At 43.9% G+C, this 20,299-nt stretch overlaps 1 protein-coding gene across 2 annotated transcripts in view; it reads right to left on the minus strand.

Annotated features, from left to right (window-relative positions):
• Positions 1-2,150: 2,150 nt before the first annotated feature.
• LOC110528233 (growth/differentiation factor 11-like) overlaps positions 2,151-20,299 on the minus strand; it is a 39,247-nt gene continuing 21,098 nt past the window's right edge. Inside the window, exon 3 of one of the 2 annotated variants that reach the window (XM_021610110.2) lies at positions 2,151-2,697. In XM_021610110.2, the coding sequence (XP_021465785.1) occupies positions 2,320-2,697 (378 nt within the window). In that variant the 3' untranslated portion in view covers positions 2,151-2,319. Of the gene's footprint in view, positions 2,701-20,299 lie in introns of both variants that reach the window. The other variant, XM_021610109.2, reaches the window with a different exon arrangement.

Below are 20,299 nucleotides of genomic sequence, written 5' to 3' on the forward strand. Positions count from 1 at the left end.
GACTTATCACCCCGGGAGGGCGATGAGGCCTTTTGGCCGCTGGTCAGTCCAGGTTTCTGGGTGTAGGAAGAGCGTGAGAATATGGACAGGCCTCCGCTTCAGACAAAAAGGAAGTCAGGAAAGCGTGATGGTAACAAAAGAAGTGAGAGGCTGACTAGTTTATCCACACGGTGTATTGCCAGAAGCTTGGACAGTTCTTTTTTCAATTGTAAACGCTCGTGCTTGATTAGGTAAAATACAAACACAAACAACAACATGACTCCTCACGCTATGAACGTCCCATAGTGCAAAATTTATTGTTGGTAAGGTAGTGCCCAGAAAGGATTTTTTGTATCCCTTTTAATTATATACATATATTATTTATGTCAGAAGGCTCTTCCTTTTCCCAACAGCGTAGTGCTTTCGTTTACAACAAAGGGATATATTCACATCCAGGAAACAAGACAGACTTCAAGCTTCTTATCTACAGTCTTTCAAGCACGTCCAATATTTACTGCATATTACAGGTGGGGATGGGGGCTCTGGGATATTCAATCAAAATATGTTCTCTAAACTAGAAATGGCATTTCAGCTGTATTATCTGTATCAGTGTTTTCCTTATCCTTAGGATGCACAACCTAGCTCTTCTTCCCTTAGTAGCACAAAGGCCTATATCAATCAAGCAGTTTAGTTTCTTTCCAACACAAGGTTGTCTTCTTTGCTACAACCATCATAACATTCCCACCATAGCAACTTGGCAGAATACATTTGGTCCTCTACTCATTGGGTTTGTTTCTGTAAATTAATGTGAGAGGATAGTAGTGGGAATGGTAATTGCACAGTGTGCAGAGTGAAAATGACAAAAGTATATAAGTAGGCTATATTCATGTGGACCACATTTGTCAAGGTACTTGTGGGGTTCCCTTGTGGAATTTACTCCATACAAAATAATCTGACAATTACAGTAGTGTAAACTGGCACCCTTGCATGATTCCCATATTGTTGATTTTAAAATGCTCTTGGATTTAGTCTATTACATATAAAAGATGATCTATACAAAGATCTAACAAGCCAAAACCTGAATTTTTTTTGTGTGTTCTTAATCTAGACCACACAGTTTTAAGAGTTACTTTGACATGTCTTAGTTCATCTAAACTTTGTGCACAGGTTGATATTGGAGGTCATCTAAACTGTTATGTGAGCTTCTGCAGTAAAACATAGGGAGAAAGTGTATAACAAACCCTTTCCTGTTCACTTTAAGGTAGTGAAAACTATTTTCTTATGTTAATGTTTTACAAGATTACAGGTAAAATAAGATCAAAGTAACTGTGAAAGGGTTCTTGGATTCTCAAGAATGTCACACTGGGGTGGTAGTTACATCTACAGTCCAGTCCCTCTGTGCCAGAGTTTGCTTTTGGATCTCAACACTAAAACACTAAATCTCTAGAACATTACTATTTTCTTAAACAACATTTTGGATCATTTCATGAACTTTTAGTCTAAAAGTAGACAAGGGATTTTTTTTGTTGTAATGATGCTAAAAGTGAAAGTTGTGGGAAAATGATAATATACTGTAACTGCTTAGAAATGTCTCCCTCCATCAGCCTGGATCCACTATCCAGGACATCTCAATAAAGACACCATCTTTTCAAAGAAAAAACTAACAAAAACAGTTGTCTTATTTACCATCAATTTCTTAAGCTGCTCCACAGATATATATATATATATCTACCACTCAGCCTCACTCCTATCTTCATTTCATATTACCGTTTTACATGTTTGACTAAAATGAATAACTAAGAGAATGGAGGTCCAGTGGGATGTTTTGTGGCGGAGTGAGAGTCTGGGGAGAGGGGAGTGGGAGTCTGGGGAGAGAGAGTCTGGGGAGAGAGGGGAGTGAGAGTCTGGGGAGAGAGGGGAGTGAGAGGCTGGGGAGAGGGGAGTGAGAGTCTGGGGAGAGGGGAGTGAGAGTCTGGGGAGAGGGGAGTGAGAGTCTGGAGAGAGGGGAGTGAGAGTCTGGAGAGAGGGGAGTGAGAGTCTGGAGAGAGGGGAGAAAGGGCAGAGGAGTGAGAGTCTGGAGAGAGGGCAGAGGAGTGAGAGTCTGGAGAGAGGGCAGAGGAGTGAGAGTCTGGAGAGAGGGCAGAGGAGTGAGAGTCTGGAGAGAGGGCAGAGGAGTGAGAGTCTGGAGAGAGGGGAGAGGAGTGAGAGTCTGGAGAGAGGGGAGTGAGAGTCTGGGGAGAGGGGAGTGAGAGTCTGCTGCCAGAGGAGGTCTCAGTCAGGGTTCTGGGTGGAAATAATGCAGAGTTGGGTGTGCATGAGTATGCATGACTTCCGTTGGGCCTAAGAGCAGCCACACCTGTCTACCACCATACCAGGGATCTTGCCGTGGATGATCTGCTGCTTGTCATTGAAATAGAGCATGTTGATGGGTGACATCTTGGTGGGGGTGCAGCAGGGCCCTGCTGAGCCTCTGGGGTTGGCGTGTTGTACCAGGTGGGTGTGTGGGTACTTCTGCATGAACATGTATTCACACTGGCCCGAGCAGTAGTTGGCCTTATAGCGCTTAGGAGCAATGATCCAGTCCCAGCCGAAGGCCTCAAAGTCCACCGTCAGCGGGTAGCGGCAGCAGCGGGACTCGGTGGAGTGCTCGTCACAGTCCAGTCCCAGGTTACGTCGGGAACGTTTGGTCGTCTCGAGAACCTTAACCTCCAGGAACGGCTGCTGGAGTCAGGGGAGGGGGGAGAGGGGGGAACAGGAGTAGAATGGAGGTGATTAAAAGAGAAATCAAAACAGTGAGGCGAGTAACGCTTCTAAAAAAAATCTTGGGATACTGGGACCAATTAACATCACTGGGGAAAAAAGAAAAAAGATGCACTCTAAATACCCCTTACTAACTTTGGTTTCAAAGACAGAGTACTGAGAGGAAGATGTGAGTAGTATCGGTTGATGCAATGCTGACCTTTTAACATCAATGGAAATGCCACCATTCTATATGGTTAGCTTGAACTATGACCTCTGAGGTGATCCGCAAGTTACCATAACCTTGACCCTTATGCACTGCAAGAGCAGTGAATATTTTACTCCAGCATTGTAACGTGTACGCTGGGAGCCGGGAAGCAAGTTCAGGGAGTGACTTTAATAATAAATAAAACAAGGAACAAAACAAGAAACACGCGTACAGACATGAAACAGAACAGAAACAAAAAATCCTAGAGAAAGAACCAAAAGGGAGTGACATATGTAGGGAAGGTTTACCATCAATTTCTTAAGCTGCTCCACAGATACACCCCCTTCATAATCATCTATATACACACACATATATTTCTACCACTCAGCCTCACTCCTATCTTCATTTCATATTACCGTTTTACATGTTTGACTAAAATGAATAACTAAGAGAATGGAGGTCCAGTTTGATGTTTTGTGGTGGAGTGAGAGGGGAGTGGAGTGAGAGTCTGGGGAGAGGGGAATGAGACGGGAGGGCAGTGAGAGTCTGTAGAGAGGGGAGGGGAGTGAGAGTCTGGGGAGAGGGGAATGAGACGGGAGGGGAGTGAGAGTCTGTAGAGAGGGGAGGGGAGTGAGAGTCTGGGGAGAGGGGAGGGGAGTGAGAGTCTGGGGAGTGAGAGTCTGGGGAGAGGGGAGGGGAGTGAGAGTCTGGGGAGAGGGGAGAGGAGTGAGAGTCTGGGGAGAGGGGAGAGGAGTGAGAGTCTGGGAAGAGGGGAGGGGAGTGAGAGTCTGGGGAGAGGGGAGAGGAGTGAGAGTCTGGGGAGAGGGGAGAGGAGTGAGAGTCTGGGGAGAGGGGAGAGGAGTGAGAGTCTGGGGAGAGGGGAGAGGGGAGGGGAGTGAGTCTGGGGAGAGGGGAGGAGAATGAGAGTCTGGGGAGAGGGGAGTGAGAGGAGAGGGGAGAGGGGAGTGAGAGTCTGCTGCCAGAGGAGGTCTCAGTCAGGGTTCTGGGTGGAAATAATGCAGAGTTGGGTGTGCATGAGAATGCATGACTTCCGTTGGGCCTAAGAGCAGCCACACCTGTCTACCACCTGCCGTGGATGATCATCTTCCTCTATTCAGCCAGGTGATTGAGTCCAGGTGAGTCTGATGAGGCGCTGATGCACATAACGATGGTGACAGGTGCGTAATAATGAGCAGACTGATGACCTTGAACATCGGGAGGGGAAGTATGTGACAGTACCCCCTCCCTGACGCATGGCTCCAGCTGCAGGACGCCGACCAGAGAGATGATCCCGGGGACCTGGCGAGGTGACCTGGCGAGGCCGGCCGAGGCGCGGGGACCTGGCGAGCCAACAGAGTCTTGGGATGCCTGTCGTGCCAGCCAAGGCATGGGAGCCTGACCAGCTAGCTGAGGTGTCCTCAGTAAACACGGCAACAGACACTTGACAGGGAAACCGAGTCTTGTAAATCTGATGAACTAGCTGAGGCATGGAAGCCAGCTGAGGCATCCCTGGTTGCGGCACCCGGACCCAACGTCACCTACAGTCACAGAAAAAAAAAAACTCCCTGATGCTCCCCTTTGGTGAGGCGTTATTCTGTAATGTGTACGCTGGGAGCCGGGAAGCAAGTTCAGGGAGTGACTTTAATAATAAATAAAACAAGAAACACGAGTAGCGTACAGACATGAAACAACGGAACAGAAACAAAAACACCTTGGGAAAGAACCAAAGGGAGTGACATATATAAGGAAGGTAATCAGGCAGGTGATTGAGTCCAGGGGAGTCTGATGAGGCGCTGATGGTGACTCGCGGGCGTAATAATGAGCAGCCTGACGACCTCGAGAGTTGGAGAGGGAGTATACGTGACAAGCATGTTTATTTTACAAAATCCTCATCTCTCCACAGAAAACCCAGCTGGACTTGAGCACAGTTTTTTGTGACGCTTTCAACAGAAGAAATAAGCTTATAGGCCAGAAGGGTCAACCCACGTCAGCTTAGGGCTTTCTTTAGGGGGCAAAGGATCGGGGGGTTAACCTTGTCCTTAGATTTGTGTTTTGTTTTATTTTTGTACACAGGCCTCTGTATCTCTGATCTTTTCTTTCTTCTCCTGAAGGAAAACAGAGCTTGCTGCTGTGCAAGGATTCATTGGCCGACAGGCCAGAGTCAACCCCTGGACCGTGCTGTGCAGAACTGACCCAAGTGAAATGACCAGTGGGATACCATTTCGTAATGCTTAATGGGAACAATCATGTGGCCTATATAGTGCTGTCATACACTTGGCACTTCATATGCATTCATGACAGTGTTACGTTCCACAGCAAGGAAACCAAAAATTGTCGCTCAAACTGAAGGGGGAACTAACAAAGAGTCACTGACAACAACCAAAATGAAATAGGTGGGGTTTCTGAAATGTTTCTGAAAGTTGACTAGCAACAACAACTGGGATCTAAGACACCCACCATGAGTGTCTTTCAGAAACTTTTCTAAAACCCCACCTATTTCATTTTGGTTGTTGTCAGTGACTCTTTGTTAGTTCCCCCTTTGCCCAAGAAGATGCAAACTAAATAAAAACCCACACCAAACTTAAAGACAGGAAGCAAACCAAAAGGTGGAGCAAAACGGAACAGGGAAGATCAGATAAATAATCCTTTATCTAGAAATCAACTAGGGAGAGCCAACTAAAAGCGTTAACCCTCCGCATCTCTCAAGCCAACTGGAGCCCTGGGCCAGTTGGCCGAATAACAAGGTGATACCCACGCGCACCCCACGTGCTAATGTCCAACCTCGAAATATAAATGAAAAAACGAAAGCCTGTTATTTTTTGTTGAACAATTAAATACAAGACAAAACAGCCACTTATTTTATATATACATTTTATTTTTACAATCTTACTGCCTAAAACTCTAAAGTTGAGAAACATAGGTAAAATCACATACATTTCTATAACTCTCATCCCCTTGGAGCAAGCCCAACCAAAATGGCAAAGCGTGCAGTCAAAATAAATTATGAGCCAAGGCTATACACTGGCTGAATACAAAACGTAATGACTGCCCACCCTCGAAAGACTATCAGCAATGAAGTTGTCCTTACCACAGACATGTCTGATTTCAAGGGGAAACTCCTGCAATATCCATAGTAACTTTCCCCTCGTGATTTTTCTCAGTGGATTGGCCTCAGGAAAATGATTGGCAGCACACATGATGGTTAAGAGAAACTGGTTACCACTCTTGGCTTTGGGCGAAGGACCAACGTAGACCACCAGAACCCTGCGGAAAGGATTGTCAAAAGCAGGAATAGGGCCAATCGTCTTGCCCAGAAGTGGTGCGAGAACACCATTTCCTCATTAGAACACCATCTCTGTCAAAGTAACCCCCACAAAATTAATCAAACTCCTCCTCTGGATGTATCTCAGCAAAAAGAGAGGAGAGGGAAACTGCGTTTCTCTGTTCAGCAATCAGCTGCTTCCTAGACGTAAGTGTCAACTGTACAAACTCACTCACCTTTGGGGTTTTCAAAGGAGAGGTCAACTCAGGAGTTTTACCGAAATCAGGATCACACATAAATGTCTCAGAGAGATCAACCATGGTGGGATCGTTGACAACCTCCTCAATGCTAAACTTGCTCCCAGCAACTTTCTTAGACATAACGAGTGTAACGGCACACGCTGGGAACATGCTAGGGTACTTTCCTGATAACCCATTAGGTTCCTCTACTCTGTGTTCCTTACAAATGACAGGTTTTGGCACGACCTCAAAATGAATGAGACCCCTTCACCGGTAGGCTAGACCTCACTCCAACGGAACCAGAAATAAGATCAGACTTGAGTTCCACATTATACAAAGGACCTTCCATGCAACCAATCTCCGCGCCTTGTCCTAACACACTGTAACCAGTTGCTGAAGTATCAGACAAAGGCAAAACACCCTCCAAAATGAAGGAATGGGCTGTCACAGTATCTTCACTGGCTGCTTAACAGCATTGCCACTCGACAGAGACAGGAACACATCTGAAACAAAGGGTTTCACATCGGATCCAAAATCTTGTTAAGGAGATACACCAGTCCCAACCAGAGACTTAATGGGTTGGAGTGGGGCAGCCCTTCATTTTGGAGGGTGTTTTGTCTTTGTCTGATACTTCAGCAACTGGTTACAGTGTGTTAGGACAAATCGTGGAGATTGGTTGCATGGAAGGTCCTTTGTATAATGTGGAACTCAAATCTCATCTTATTTCTGGTTCCGTTGGAGTCAGCAAGTCACCGGGGTCTGACAACTTGGATGGAAAATTACTGAGAATAATATTGGACGATATTGCAACTCCTACTTGCCATATCTTCAATTTAAGCCTACTAGAATGTGTGCCCCCTCAGGCCAGGAAAGAAGCAAAAGTCATTCTGCTACCTAAGAATAGTAAAGCCCCTTGGCAGCAGCTAATGGAGATCCATAATAAATACAATTGTTTTTTTTTCTTTTCTCACTCATTTAGGACAATGTGTCCTTTCTCACGGAAATAATGACAAACTGGCGGATATACGAAAAACCAGTTTTCTGCCGATCATCGTGCACTGTAAAAAAGGATTGATACCTCGCTGTAGGTGATTCCTCTGGATTTTGCATAGGTATAACTACTGGGTGCTTTGTTTATCAAGGTAGTTTTATGTGCCAACACAACTCAACTGCAAGGACTGCAGCTTTCTCAAGAGATCCTTGTGCTCAAATGTAGGTAGCAACCCTTTCGTGAAGGCAATTCTTGAACTGCTCGAGAAGTATGAGTGTCTTTAAATCATCAAGGTTTTAACAGTATCAAAATCTGAACTTGGTCAAGAGAAAGTGGCGTACACTTTCTTTTCCAACAAGAACACGTTGGAGGAGCAGTGACTAAATGTCTCACGGACATTTTAGGGAAGTGGCAATCCGCTCAGAGTAAAATATACGTCCACCTCCTTTTCATTGAAAGGCGGTACAAGTCGGCTGTTCCGACCAAGATCAAACTACCGAGGGTGCAGGATGGCCTGCCTGGATTCTAAATGCTTCCAGATCTATCTCTTAGTCGAATGGCATGCTCACATTCCTGTTCCCTTTCCTTGTGCTGAAACTCATATTTCTGTTGCTCCAATCTCTTCACAGTCGCTTTCATTTTCCTTGCTCAATCTCTCAAGCCCCCATTTTGCTTTTAGTTCTACCTCTCACAGGTGCACATCTATGGGGTGTACTCTACCATCTTTAGGACATATTTCATCATCCCCCCTCTCCGGACAGATTTCCTCCTCCACCAAAGATTACAGCTTTTGAATCAGCATGTGCAACTTATGTCATAATGCTTTGCAATGACGAGCTGATTCGCCTTCGTACATTTATCTAGCATCTCCCATGTAGAGTTTTCCACAAACACTTCCAACTTAAAGTCCAAGGCTATTTTTTTATAATCTTGTGTGTTTATGCAACTTTCAAAATTATTCCACCAATCTTAACCCTTCAGGGTTACCTCTCAGTGACACTTAAATATCTGGACACAGCAGAGCTTCAGAGTAGGTGATTAGAGAGACTACCATACTCATGGGAAACAATATCCTGGACGAGCCCACATTTTGTTACTTTCCCCAGCAAGGAAATCAAAAATTGTCACTCAAACTGAAAGGGGAGCTAACAGAGTCACTAACAACCAAAACAAAACAGGTGGGGTTTTAGGAGGGGTTCAGAAAGACACTCATGGGGGTGTCCACTGAAGTTGACTAGCAACAACAACTGGGATCTAAGACACGCACCATGAGCGCCCACAAAGAAGAGGCAAACAAAATAAAAACCCACACCAAACTTAGTCAGGAAGCAAAACAAACACAGGGAAGATCAGACCCCACATAGCCTGGTTCCTCTCTAGGTTTCTTCCTAGGTTTTGGCCTTTCTAGGGAGTTTTTCCTAGCCACCGTGCTTCTACACCTGCATTGCTTGCTGTTTGGGGTTTTAGGCTGGGTTTCTGTACAGCACTTTGAGATATCAGCTGATGTACGAAGGGCTATATAAATAAATTTGATTTTGATCAGAAAAAAGGATTGTTTTTCTAGAAATCAAATAGGGAGCTCCAACTAATGGTGTTAACCCTCCACCTCTCTCAAGCCAACTGGAGCACTGGGCCTTACATATCACCTGGGACAGCACAAGTGAAACAGCTTCCGACTAACGATATGGACAAACCAGCACAGGTGTAACGCATACTGACTAACGAGGTGACACCAATCTGTGCGTCCCACGTGCTAATGTCCAACCTCTAAAAAATAAATGGATAAACCAAAGCCTGTAACAGACAGTTCATGTGTTTGTATTACTAGCATAAACTTTACATACTGTATGTAGTAATTTGGGTTTGAGATTGGCTATCAAATAAAATTGTATTGGTCGTGTAAGCATATTTTTAACATGGAATCGCAGGTGAGGCAAAATTAAAGAATGAGCAATGTCCAGAATATATACATTGAAAAAATATATAAACACAACATGTAAAGTGTTGGTCCCATGTTTCATGAGCTGAAATAAAAGTGTATTTCTCCATTTTTGTGCACAAATTTGTTTACATCCCTGAGCAGTTCTCCTTTGCCAAGATAATCCATGCCACAGGTGTGGCATCTCAAGAAGATGACTAAACCGCATGATCATTACACAGGTGCTGCAGTGTAGCTAGTGGTTAGAGCGTTGGACAAGTAACCGGAAGGTTGCAAGTTCAAATCCCCGAGCTGACAAGGTACAAATCTGTCGTTCTGCCCCTGAACAGGCAGTTAACCCACTGTTCCTAGGCCGTCATTGAAAATAAGAATTTGTTCTTAACTAACTTGCCTAGTTGAATAAATAAAAAGGTGCGGCTTGAGCTGTGGACACTAAAATGTGCAGTTTTGTCTCACAAAACAGATAAGTTTTGAAGGAGCATGCAATTGGCATGCTGAATGCAGGAATGTCCACCAGAGCTGTTGCCAGAGAATTTAATGTTAATTTCTCTACCATAAGCCGCCTCCAACGTCGTTTTAGAGAATTTGGCAGTACGTCCAACCAGCGTCACAACTGCAGACCATGTGTATGGCGTCATGTGGGCGAGCGGGTTGCTGATGTCAACGTTGTGAACAGAGGTGGGGTTATGGTATGAGCAGGCATAAGCTACGGACAACCAACTCAATTGCATTTTGTCGATGGCAATTTGAACACACAAAAGTACTGTGACGAGATCCTGAGGCCCATTGTGAGCCCCATTTCAAGGTTTCTGTGACCTGTATTCCCAGTCATGTGAAATCCATAGATTAGTGGCTAATGAAATTATTTAAATTGACTGATTTCATATGAACTATAACTCAGTAAAATCAATGAAATTGTTGCGTTTATATTTTTGTTCTGTGCATTCGGAAAGTATTCAGACCCCTTGACTTTTTCCACTTTGTTACGTTACAGCCTTATTCTAAAATAGATTCAATAAATAAAAATCCTGAGCAACCTACACACAATACCCCATAATGACAAAGTGAAAACAGGTTTAGAAATGTTAATTTATTACAAATAAAAAAAATGTAATACCTTAGTTACATAAGTATTCAGACCCTTTGCAGTAAGACTCGAAATTGATCTCAGGTGCATCCTGTTTCCATTGATCCTCCTTGAGATGTTTATACAACTTGGAGTCCACCTGTGGTAAATTCAATTGATTGGGACATGATTTAGAAAGGCACTTTTCTAAACTCAGCAAAAAAAGAAACGTCCTCTCACTGTCAACTGTGTTTATTTTATCAAACTTAACATGTGTAAATATTTGTATGAACATAAGATTCAACAACTGAGACAAACTGAACAAGTTCCACAGACATGTGGCTAACAGAAATTTAATAATGTGTCCCTGAACAAAGGGGGGGTGGGGGTCAAAATCAAAAGTCAGTGTCTGGTGTGGCCACCATCTGCATTAAGTACTGCAGTGCATCTCCTCCTCATGGACTGCACCAGATTTGCCAGTTCTTGCTGTGAGAGGTTACCCCACTCTTCCACCAAGGCACCTGCAAGTTCCCAGACATTTCTAGGGGGAATGGCCCTAGCCCTCACCTTCCGATCCAATAGGTCCCAGACGTGCTCAATGGGATTGAGATCCGGGCTCTTCGCTGGCAGAGCACTGACATTCCGGTCCTGCAGGAAATCACGCACAGAACGAGCAGTATGGCTGGTGGCATTGTCATGCTGGAGGGCATTGTCAGGATGAGCCTGCAGGAAGGGTACCACATGAGGGTGGAGGATGTCTTCCCTGTAATGCACAGCTTTGAGATTGCCTGCAATGACAACAAGCTCAGTCCAATGATGCTGTGACACACCGCCCCAGACCATGACGGACCCTGAACCTCCAAATCGATCCCGCTCCAGAGTACAGGCCTCAGTGTAACGAGCAGTCCTTCGACAATAAACGCAAATCCAACCATCACCCCTGGTGAGACAAAACCACGACTTGTCAGTGAAGAGCACTTTTTGCCAGTCCTGTCTGGTCCAGCGACGGTGGGTTTGTGCCCATAGGCGACGTTGTTGCTGGTGATGTCTGGTGAGGACCTGCCTAACAACAGGCCTAGAAGCCCTCAGTCCAGCCTCTCTCAGCCTATAGAGGACAGTCTGAGCACTGATGGAGGGATTGTGCGTTGCTCGTGTAACTCGGGCAGTTGTTGCCATCCTGTACCTGTCCCGCATGTGTGATGTTTGGATGTACCAATCCTGTTCAGGTGTTGTTACACGTGGTCTGCCACTGCGAGGATGATCAGTGTCCGTCCTGTCTCCCTGTAGCACTGTCTTAGGCGTACGGACAGTACGGACATTGCAATTTATTGCCCTGGCCACATCTGCAGTCCTCATGCCTCCTTGCAGCATGCCTAAGGCACGTTCACGAAGATGAGCAGGGACTTTGGTGTTTTTCAGAGTCAGTGGAAAGGCCTCTTTCGTGTCCTAAGTTGTCATAACTGTGACCTTAATTGCCTACCGTCTGTAAGCTGTTAGTGTCTTAATGACCGTTCCACAGGTGCATGTTCATTAATTGTTAATGGTTCATTGAACAAGCATGGGAAACACTCCATGAATATCCTTGAGTGGCCAAGTCAGAGACCGGACTTGAACCTGATCGAACATCTCTGGAGAGACCTGAAAATACCTGACAGCGCTTGAGAGGATCTGCAGAGAAGAATGGGAGAAACTCCCCACATACAGGTGTGCCAAGATTGTAGTGTTGTACCCAAGAAGACTATGCTGTATTTGCTGCCAAAGGTGCTTCAAAAAGGTACTGAGTAAAGGGTCTGAATACTTATGTAAATGTATTTCAGTTTTTTATTTGTAATAAATTAGCACACATTTCTAAACCTATTTTTGCTTTGTCATTATGGGGTATAATTTAATACATTTTAGAATAAGGCTGTAATGTAACAACTGCAAGCCAGGCCTAATCGCCCACCATCAGGGCCCGACCTCACTAATGCTCCTGTGGCTCAATGGAAGCAAGTCCCCACAGCAATGTTCTAACATCTAGTGGAAAGCCTTCCCAGAAGAGTGAAACCTGTTATAGCAGCAAACTGTACAGACAGTTTATGAATAGTAAAGCTGACTTCAGATGCATAATGCACATCAGATAATGAAAAATGTTTTGCATTGATAAAAGGATTGGGTATTATAGAGAGTAATCGTAATGGTTTTTGTAGGCACTATGCCATGGTTCGTTGAACAAAGCCTATGGGGAAATTCATGTCATTTTTGTAGGGTTATTTGATAAACGCCGAAAATAAGGTCCGTGGTAAACATGGGCTTTTTTATATGTTTTGTTCTATGAGAATCTTCAACAGCTAATGTCACTTTTTGTGAATTTTGAAGCTTTTATGTAATAAAATAAACATGCACATAAAGGCTTCATAATGCATAAAAGGTCATGTTAACTGAGTGATATCTCATAGAACAAAATGTCTAAGATTTCATAAGCCTGTTATTCGCAGACCTTTTCGGCAATAATTCCAAAACCCTATTCTTTCCCCATTAATTTTGCCAATATGAATGGCTGAACGAACCAGAGAAATAGTTTTTTTAGGACTACAAGGTGGCGAGTTCTTTAAAGACAGTTTGCAGGCTGGATTTTGCATCATTCAAGTAAACTGTTACTTTAAATTGTCATGTAAAATAACTTGTTTGCTGGCATTGGCTTGTGTTGCCCTTAACGATGCTAATGCTAAGCTATATTTGAGTAGACAATACCAAGTCTTGGATACTTTTTTATCCAAGAAAAGAGGTGAATTTGTTGTTTGTTTTAATGGTCAGAAACAACCATTGGATGGGTCAATCTAATTTTAACAAACCAAATCACTCCATCAACACACTGTGTTGTTGATGAAACGTGTTTTGCTAGCCTGAGTTATAAAACTCTAAACCGCCATTCATTTTTCACATCGTCAATGTAAAAACAAATTATATTAATTGTCTAGGCTTACCTTGGCCTGACGTTTTTAATAGCAGTGTGGTTCTCTCTCGGATAAGTTGAGAATTCCCTGTCAAGACGAGAGACATGTAGGCCCGGGTGGCTTAACTAGCCTATCTAGCCTGGAGCCTCAAATGGAGGACACTAACAAACATTTTAAAAGCTGCAGGATCTGTGTTTATTTTGCTTTATTCTGAGACAATGTGGACTGCCATGACTTACAATGTAGCAACTGTTTGCTTGCAGAGAACTACAGGGGTAAAGTTGCTACTCTCAGCAAACAAATAGCGAACCTACACAAGCTACAGGAGAATCCACACCTGCCTACCTTTCTTTTCCACCCCAGTAGCCCCTTCCCTGGAGAATGGAGCTAGTAGGATGTTCCTTGATGACTTGGTGTATGTTCCTGTTCTCGATCCTACCAATCAGCCATGGAAATATGTCACCTGCCGTGGAAGTCGAAAACAGCGTCCTCTGGCAACGGGGGCCTCCTTGGAGATGTTAAGCCCGGAGCGGACACAGACCAGAAATAGCTTCGCCGTCCTGGATCCAGAGGTTCCAGCACCTTCTTCCCTGGGTGCTTCCGATCCGAGATCGTATCCAGAGGTACCTGCGCCTTCGTCCTCTGTTCTGTTCCCCTCTCCGGTGGCTTCTACCTCGGGTTCAGATCCTCAGAGCTTTCACCCTCATCAGACCGTGAGGCTGTCCAAGACTCTGGCCAATTCACCATCCATGGTGGATACTACAGCTGGCTCGGGTCCATCTGGCCCCACCGCCCTTCGGTCCTCGAGGCGTTTTTGATACCACTTGAGGTGAAACAACGGCTGGACCTCCTCAGCCATTGCACCAGCTGTCATCATTGGCAGTTCTATGGTAAGAAACATCATGGTTCCTGGGGCAAAAATCCTGTGCTATCCTAGAGCACAAGTACAGGATATTACAAGGCTGCTTTCGACCGTTCTATGACAGATGCCGGGAGCTGATGCTGTCGTAGTCTATGTGGGGTCAAACAATATTAGGAGGACTAGCTCGGAACTGCTGAAAATTGATTTTAAAGAACTGATTCTAGCAGTGAAAGATTTTTTAAAAGCGGCCAATTATTTCAGGTCCGGTACCATCATTGGACCGTGGGTGTGAAATATTTACTGGCTACTGGCATTACACACCTGGCTAAAAGATTACGCTAGCTCTGTTGGAATCACTTTCATAGATCACTTTGACAGTTTCTGGAAACAGAAGATGCTCTACAGGAATGACGGAGTCCATCCAAATCACCTGTCCATACATTTCAAGGCTGCGTTGAGACAAATGACCCAAGCCCAGCTCAGATGATCCCTACCGTTGTCGCTAAGTTGTTGTAGTGCTGCTGGTAATGTACATTGTCCCAGGGGTGTTGGCAGACACAATGTAAGTAACTTCATTTATGTCCCTCTAACTGCCCTGAATATCTCTGTTGATCCTACAGCTATTGTATGTGCCTATAAACCAGAGTTTTACTAATACCACGGACGCGGTGTGCCCTACTAGGAAGTCCACTGTGTGCAGCTCACCCTGCACTATCAGCTCAAATATAAATAACATTGTTATGTCTACTTCTGATAAGCTTCCCAGTACAGCAATAAAAACAAGCATCCCAGAAAAATTCTAAAAATAGGCTACATCTGTTAACGTGGGCTATGAAACAAGTTCCATGAAATCAATAACTTGCTCGTAAAAGATGACATTAATATTATATTTCTGAAACTCACTTGGATAATACCTTTGATACAGTGGTAGCAATACATGGCTTTAACATCTACAGACAAGACAGAAATGCCAATGGGTGAAGTGTTGCGGTCTATATTCAGAACCACATTCCTGTATAGATTAGAGAGAATCTCATGTTAAATACTGTTGAAGTAATATGTATATACAGGTTCATCTGCCTCACCTAAAGCCCATTCTTGCTATAGACCACCAAGTGCTAACAGTTAGTATCTGGATAATGTGTGTGAAATGCTTGATATGTGATTTCAACAGAAGTACATTTTCTGGGTGATTTTAAATATTTACTGGATTTCATCACGCTGCCCACTCAAGAAAAAGCTTCAAAATGTAACCAGTGCCTGCAACCTGGTTCAGGTTATCAGTCAACCTACAAGCGTAGTTACAAACTGCACAGGAATGAAATCATCAACATGTAATCAACATCTTTACTAATGCTGCTGAAATTTGCTTTAAATCAGTATCCAAAGCCATCGGCTGTAGCAATCACAATATAGTAGCCATATCAAAGTTCCAAAGGCTGAGCCTAATATTGTCAGATCCTGATCTGTTTCACCAGTCTTTGTGATTGTCTCCACCCCCCTCCAGGTGTCACCCATCTTCCCCATTATCCCCTGTGTATTTATACCTGTGTTTTCTGTCTGTCTGTGCCAATTTGTCTTATTTGTTCAAGTCAACCAGCAGTTTGTGTTTCAGCGCCTGCTTTTTTCCCCAGTCTCTTTTCTTGCCCTCCCGGTTTTGGACCCGAGCCTGCCTGCCTGACCACTCTGCCTGCCTGCCGACAGGTACCTCTGCCCCCCTCTGGATTACCGATCTCTGCCTTACCCTGAGCCTGCCTGCTGTCCCACCTCTGGTTTTCTGACCCCTGCCTGCCTTGACCTGTCTATTGCATGCCCCTGTTTGGAACATTAAACTATTGTTGATCTGGGTCTTCCCTTCATACCTGATAAATATAGTGTATAAGAGAGAATTCAATACATTTTGTAGTGATTCCTATGTTGATGTAAAGAATATTTTCTGCTCTGTGATGTCATGAGGTGCAACCAGATGCTGCACTTGACACTTATGAAATTGCTTATTCCAGTTACTAATAAGCATGCACCCATTTAAGAAAATTACTGCAAACTGTTAAATCCCCTTGGATTTATGAGGAATTGAGAAATTGTATGGTTGAAAGGGAAGAGGCAAAAGGAATGGCAAACAAGTCTGGCTGCACAACCGATTGGGAAAACACTGCAAATTGAGAAATCGTGTGACTAAACTGACTAAAAAAAGCACCTTCAATTACATTTTGGGCAAACTCAGCTGCATCATTCATTGAATTAGATTGCTCATCCATCACACAACCCACAGATATTGCCAACTACTTTTAAAAAAATTAATTGGCAAGATTAGCAAACTTCCACTCCTGAGTGGGGCAGCACATCAGTGCTGCGGTGTCACTACAGCCTCTGGTTCCAGGAGACCCATGAAGTGGTGCACAATATTGGCCCAGCATTGTCCAGGTTAGGGGAGGGTTTGGCGGGCCGGGATTTCCATGTCTCATCGTACTCTAGCAACTCCTTGTGGCGGGCCAGGCACCTGCAAGCTAAACTCTGTCGTCAGTTGGATAGTGTATCCTCCGTCACATTGGTGCGGCTGGCTTCCGTGTCAGCTTAGGTCAAAAGTAGCGTGGCATCGCAGGGTCGTGTTTCGGAGGACGCATGGCTCTCGACCTTCGCCTCTCCCAAGTCCGTAGGGGAGTTGCAGCGATGAGAGACTAACTATCAATTGGATACCACGAAATTGAGAAAAGGTGTAAAAGTAATAAACAAATATTTGCAAACTTAGGCATGACATGCCAGCAACAAACACACACACTATACATCCAAGTATAACTGACCATATTATGAAAGACAAGCATCGTAATTTTGAATTCTGTGTGGAAGAGGTGAAGAAATTGTCTATCAACAATGACAAGCCACCGGGGTCTGACAACTTGGATGGAATATTACTGCGGATAATAGCGGACGATATTGCAACTCATTCTTGTCATATCTTCAATTTAAGCCTACTAGAAAGTGTGCCCTCAGGCTTGGAGGGAAGCAAAAGTAATTATGCTACCTAAGAATAGTAAGCCCCTATACTGGCTTAAATAGCCATCCAATCAACCAGTTACCAACCCGTAGTAAACTTTTGGGAAGGACATTCAACAAGCACAACACTTACACTGATTGGCTGAAACAAATTGATGAAAAGATTTAGACTTCAGTGCGGCTTTTGACATCAGTCTGCTGCTGAAAAAACGTATGTTATGGCTTTACACCCATCCACTATATTGTGGATAAAGAGTTACCTGTCTAACAGAACACAGGGGGTGTTATTTAATGGAAGCCTCTCCAACATAATCCAGGTAGAATCAGGAATTCCCCAGGGCAGCTGTTTAGGCCCCTTTTTTCAATCTCTAATGACATGCCACTCGCTTTGAGGAATTTTAAGTATTTGGGACAAAATATTTCCCTAAACCTCAACTAAATCTTGTAATGAATGATGTGGAAATTTAGCAAGTTGAGGTGACTAAACTGCTTGGAGTAACCCTGGATTGTAAACTGTCATGGTCAAAACATGTTAATACAACAGTAGCTAAAATGTCTGTTCACCACAGAGGGATGGTGAATTGGCTTACACTTGGCACAGAACAGGGTAGCACGGCTGGCCCTTAAATGTAAACAGGGAGCTAACATTAAGACATGCATGTCAATCTCTCATGGATCAAAGTGGAGAGATTGATTTCATCTCTACTTGTTTTGTAAGAAGTGTTGACAAGCTGAATGCACTGAGCTTTCTGTTTAAACTAACAGCACACAGCTCAGACACCTATGCGTACCCCACAAGACATGCCAGACATGTCTCTTCACAATCCCCAAGTCCAGAACAGACATACAGAGCCATGACTACATGGAACTCTATTGGCTTACAGGTAAAGGTAAAAACAGATAAAAATGGAACAGTGGGCACTGTGAAGAGACACACACTACATACATAAGCTAGCACACACGTACATTGAAATATTGTATTATACACTTTTTTTTTTGTTTTGAATTTTACCCCTTTTTCTCCCCAATTTCGTAGTATCCAATTGTAGCTACCATCTTGTCTCATCGCTACAACTCCCGTACGGGCTCGGGAGAGACGAAGGTTGAAAGTCATGCGTCCTCCGATACACAACCAACCAAGCCGCTGCTTCTTTAACACAGCGCACATCCAACCCGGAAGCCAGCCGCACCAATGCGCCGGAGGAAACACCGTGCACCTGGCCACCTTGGTTAGCGTACACTGCGCCCAGCCCGCCACAGGAGTCGCTGGTGCGCGATGAGACAAGGACACCCCTACCGACCAAGCCCTCCCTAACCCAGGCGACGCTAGGCCAATTGTGCATCGCCCCACGGACCTCCCGGTCGCGGCCGGTTACGACAGAGCCTGGGCGCGAACCCAGAGACTCTGATGGCACTTCCCTTAACCACTGCGCCACCCGGGAGGCCCGGTATTATACACTTTATGTAGTGGTGTAATAATGTTATATGATGTACTGTTATCTTTTGTTTTATGTGTGATGTAAGTGCCTTAACCTGTTAGAGCTCTAGGGGCGCTATTTCATTTTTGGATAAAAAACGTTCCCGTTTTAAGCGCAATATTTTGTCACGAAAAGATGCTCGACTATGCATATTCTTGACAGTTTTGGAAAGAAAACACTCTGAAGTTTCAGAATCTGCAAAGATTTTGTCTGTAAGTGCCCCAGAACTCATTCTACAGGCGAAACCAAGATGATGCATCACCCAGGAATTAGCAGAATTTCTGAAGCTCTGTTTTCCATTCTCTCCTTATATGGCTGTGATTGCGCAACGAATGAGCCTACACTTTCTGTCGTTCGCCCAAGGTCTTAGCAGCATTGTGACGTATTTGTAGGCATATCATTAGAAGATTGACCATAAGAGACTACATTTTCCAAGTGTCCGCCTGGTGTCCTGTGTCGAATTCGGTGCGCAATTGCCAGCTGCTTCTACTTTACCATTTGATTCAGGGGAGAAAGCATGTGTCCAAGAACGATGTATCAATGAAGAGATATGTGAAAAACACCTTGATGATTGATTCTAAACAACGTTTGCCATGTTTTCAGTCGATATTATGGAGTTAATTTGGAAAAAAGTTTGCGTTTTGAGGACTGAATTTATGGATTTTTTTTGGTAGCCAAATGTGATGTATAAAACGGAGCTATTTCTAATACACAAGGAATCTTTTTGGAAAAACTGAGCATCTGCTATCTAACTGAGAGTATCCTCATTGAAAACATCAGAAGTTCTTCAAAGGTAAATGATTTTATTTGAAGGCTTTTATGTTTTTGTTAATGTTGCGTGCTGGATGCTAACGCTAATGCTAACGCTAAATGCTAACGCGAAATGCTAACTCTAGCTAGCTACTTTTACACAAATTATTGTTTTCCTATGGTTGAGAAGCATATTTTGAAAATCTGAGATGACAGTGTTGTTTACAAAAGGCTAAGCTTGAGAGATGGCATATTTATTTCATTTCATTTGCGATTTTCATAAATAGTTAACGTTGTGTTATGCTAATGAGCTTGCTGATAGATTTACACAATCCTGGATACAGGGGTTTTTTCATAGCTAAACGTGACGCAGAAAACGGAGCGATTTGTCCTAAACAAATAATCTTTCAGGAAAAACTGAACATTTGCTATCTGAGAGTCTCCTCATTGAAAACATCTGAAGTTCTTCAAAGGTAAATGATTTTTTTGAATGCTTTTCTGTTTTTTTGTGTAAATGTTGCCAGCTGAATGCTAATGCTAAATGCTACGTTAGCCATCAATACTGTTACACAAATGCTTGTTTTGCAATGGTTGAGAAGCATATTTTGAAAATCTGAGATGACAGTGTTGTTAACAAAAGGCTAAGCTTGAGAGCTAGCATATTTATTTCATTTCATTTGCGATTTTCATGAATAGTTAACGTTGCGTTATGGTAATGAGCTTGAGTCTGTATTCACGAACCCGGATCCGGGATGGGGAGATCAGAAAGGTTAATGTTTTTGGACCCCAGCAAGAGTATCAGCTAATGGGGATCCCTAATAAACACAAACGTCAATAACTACAGTTGAAGTCGGAA

This window comes from Oncorhynchus mykiss, chromosome 7, assembly GCF_013265735.2.
Source record: "Oncorhynchus mykiss isolate Arlee chromosome 7, USDA_OmykA_1.1, whole genome shotgun sequence".
NCBI lineage: Eukaryota > Metazoa > Chordata > Actinopteri > Salmoniformes > Salmonidae > Oncorhynchus > Oncorhynchus mykiss.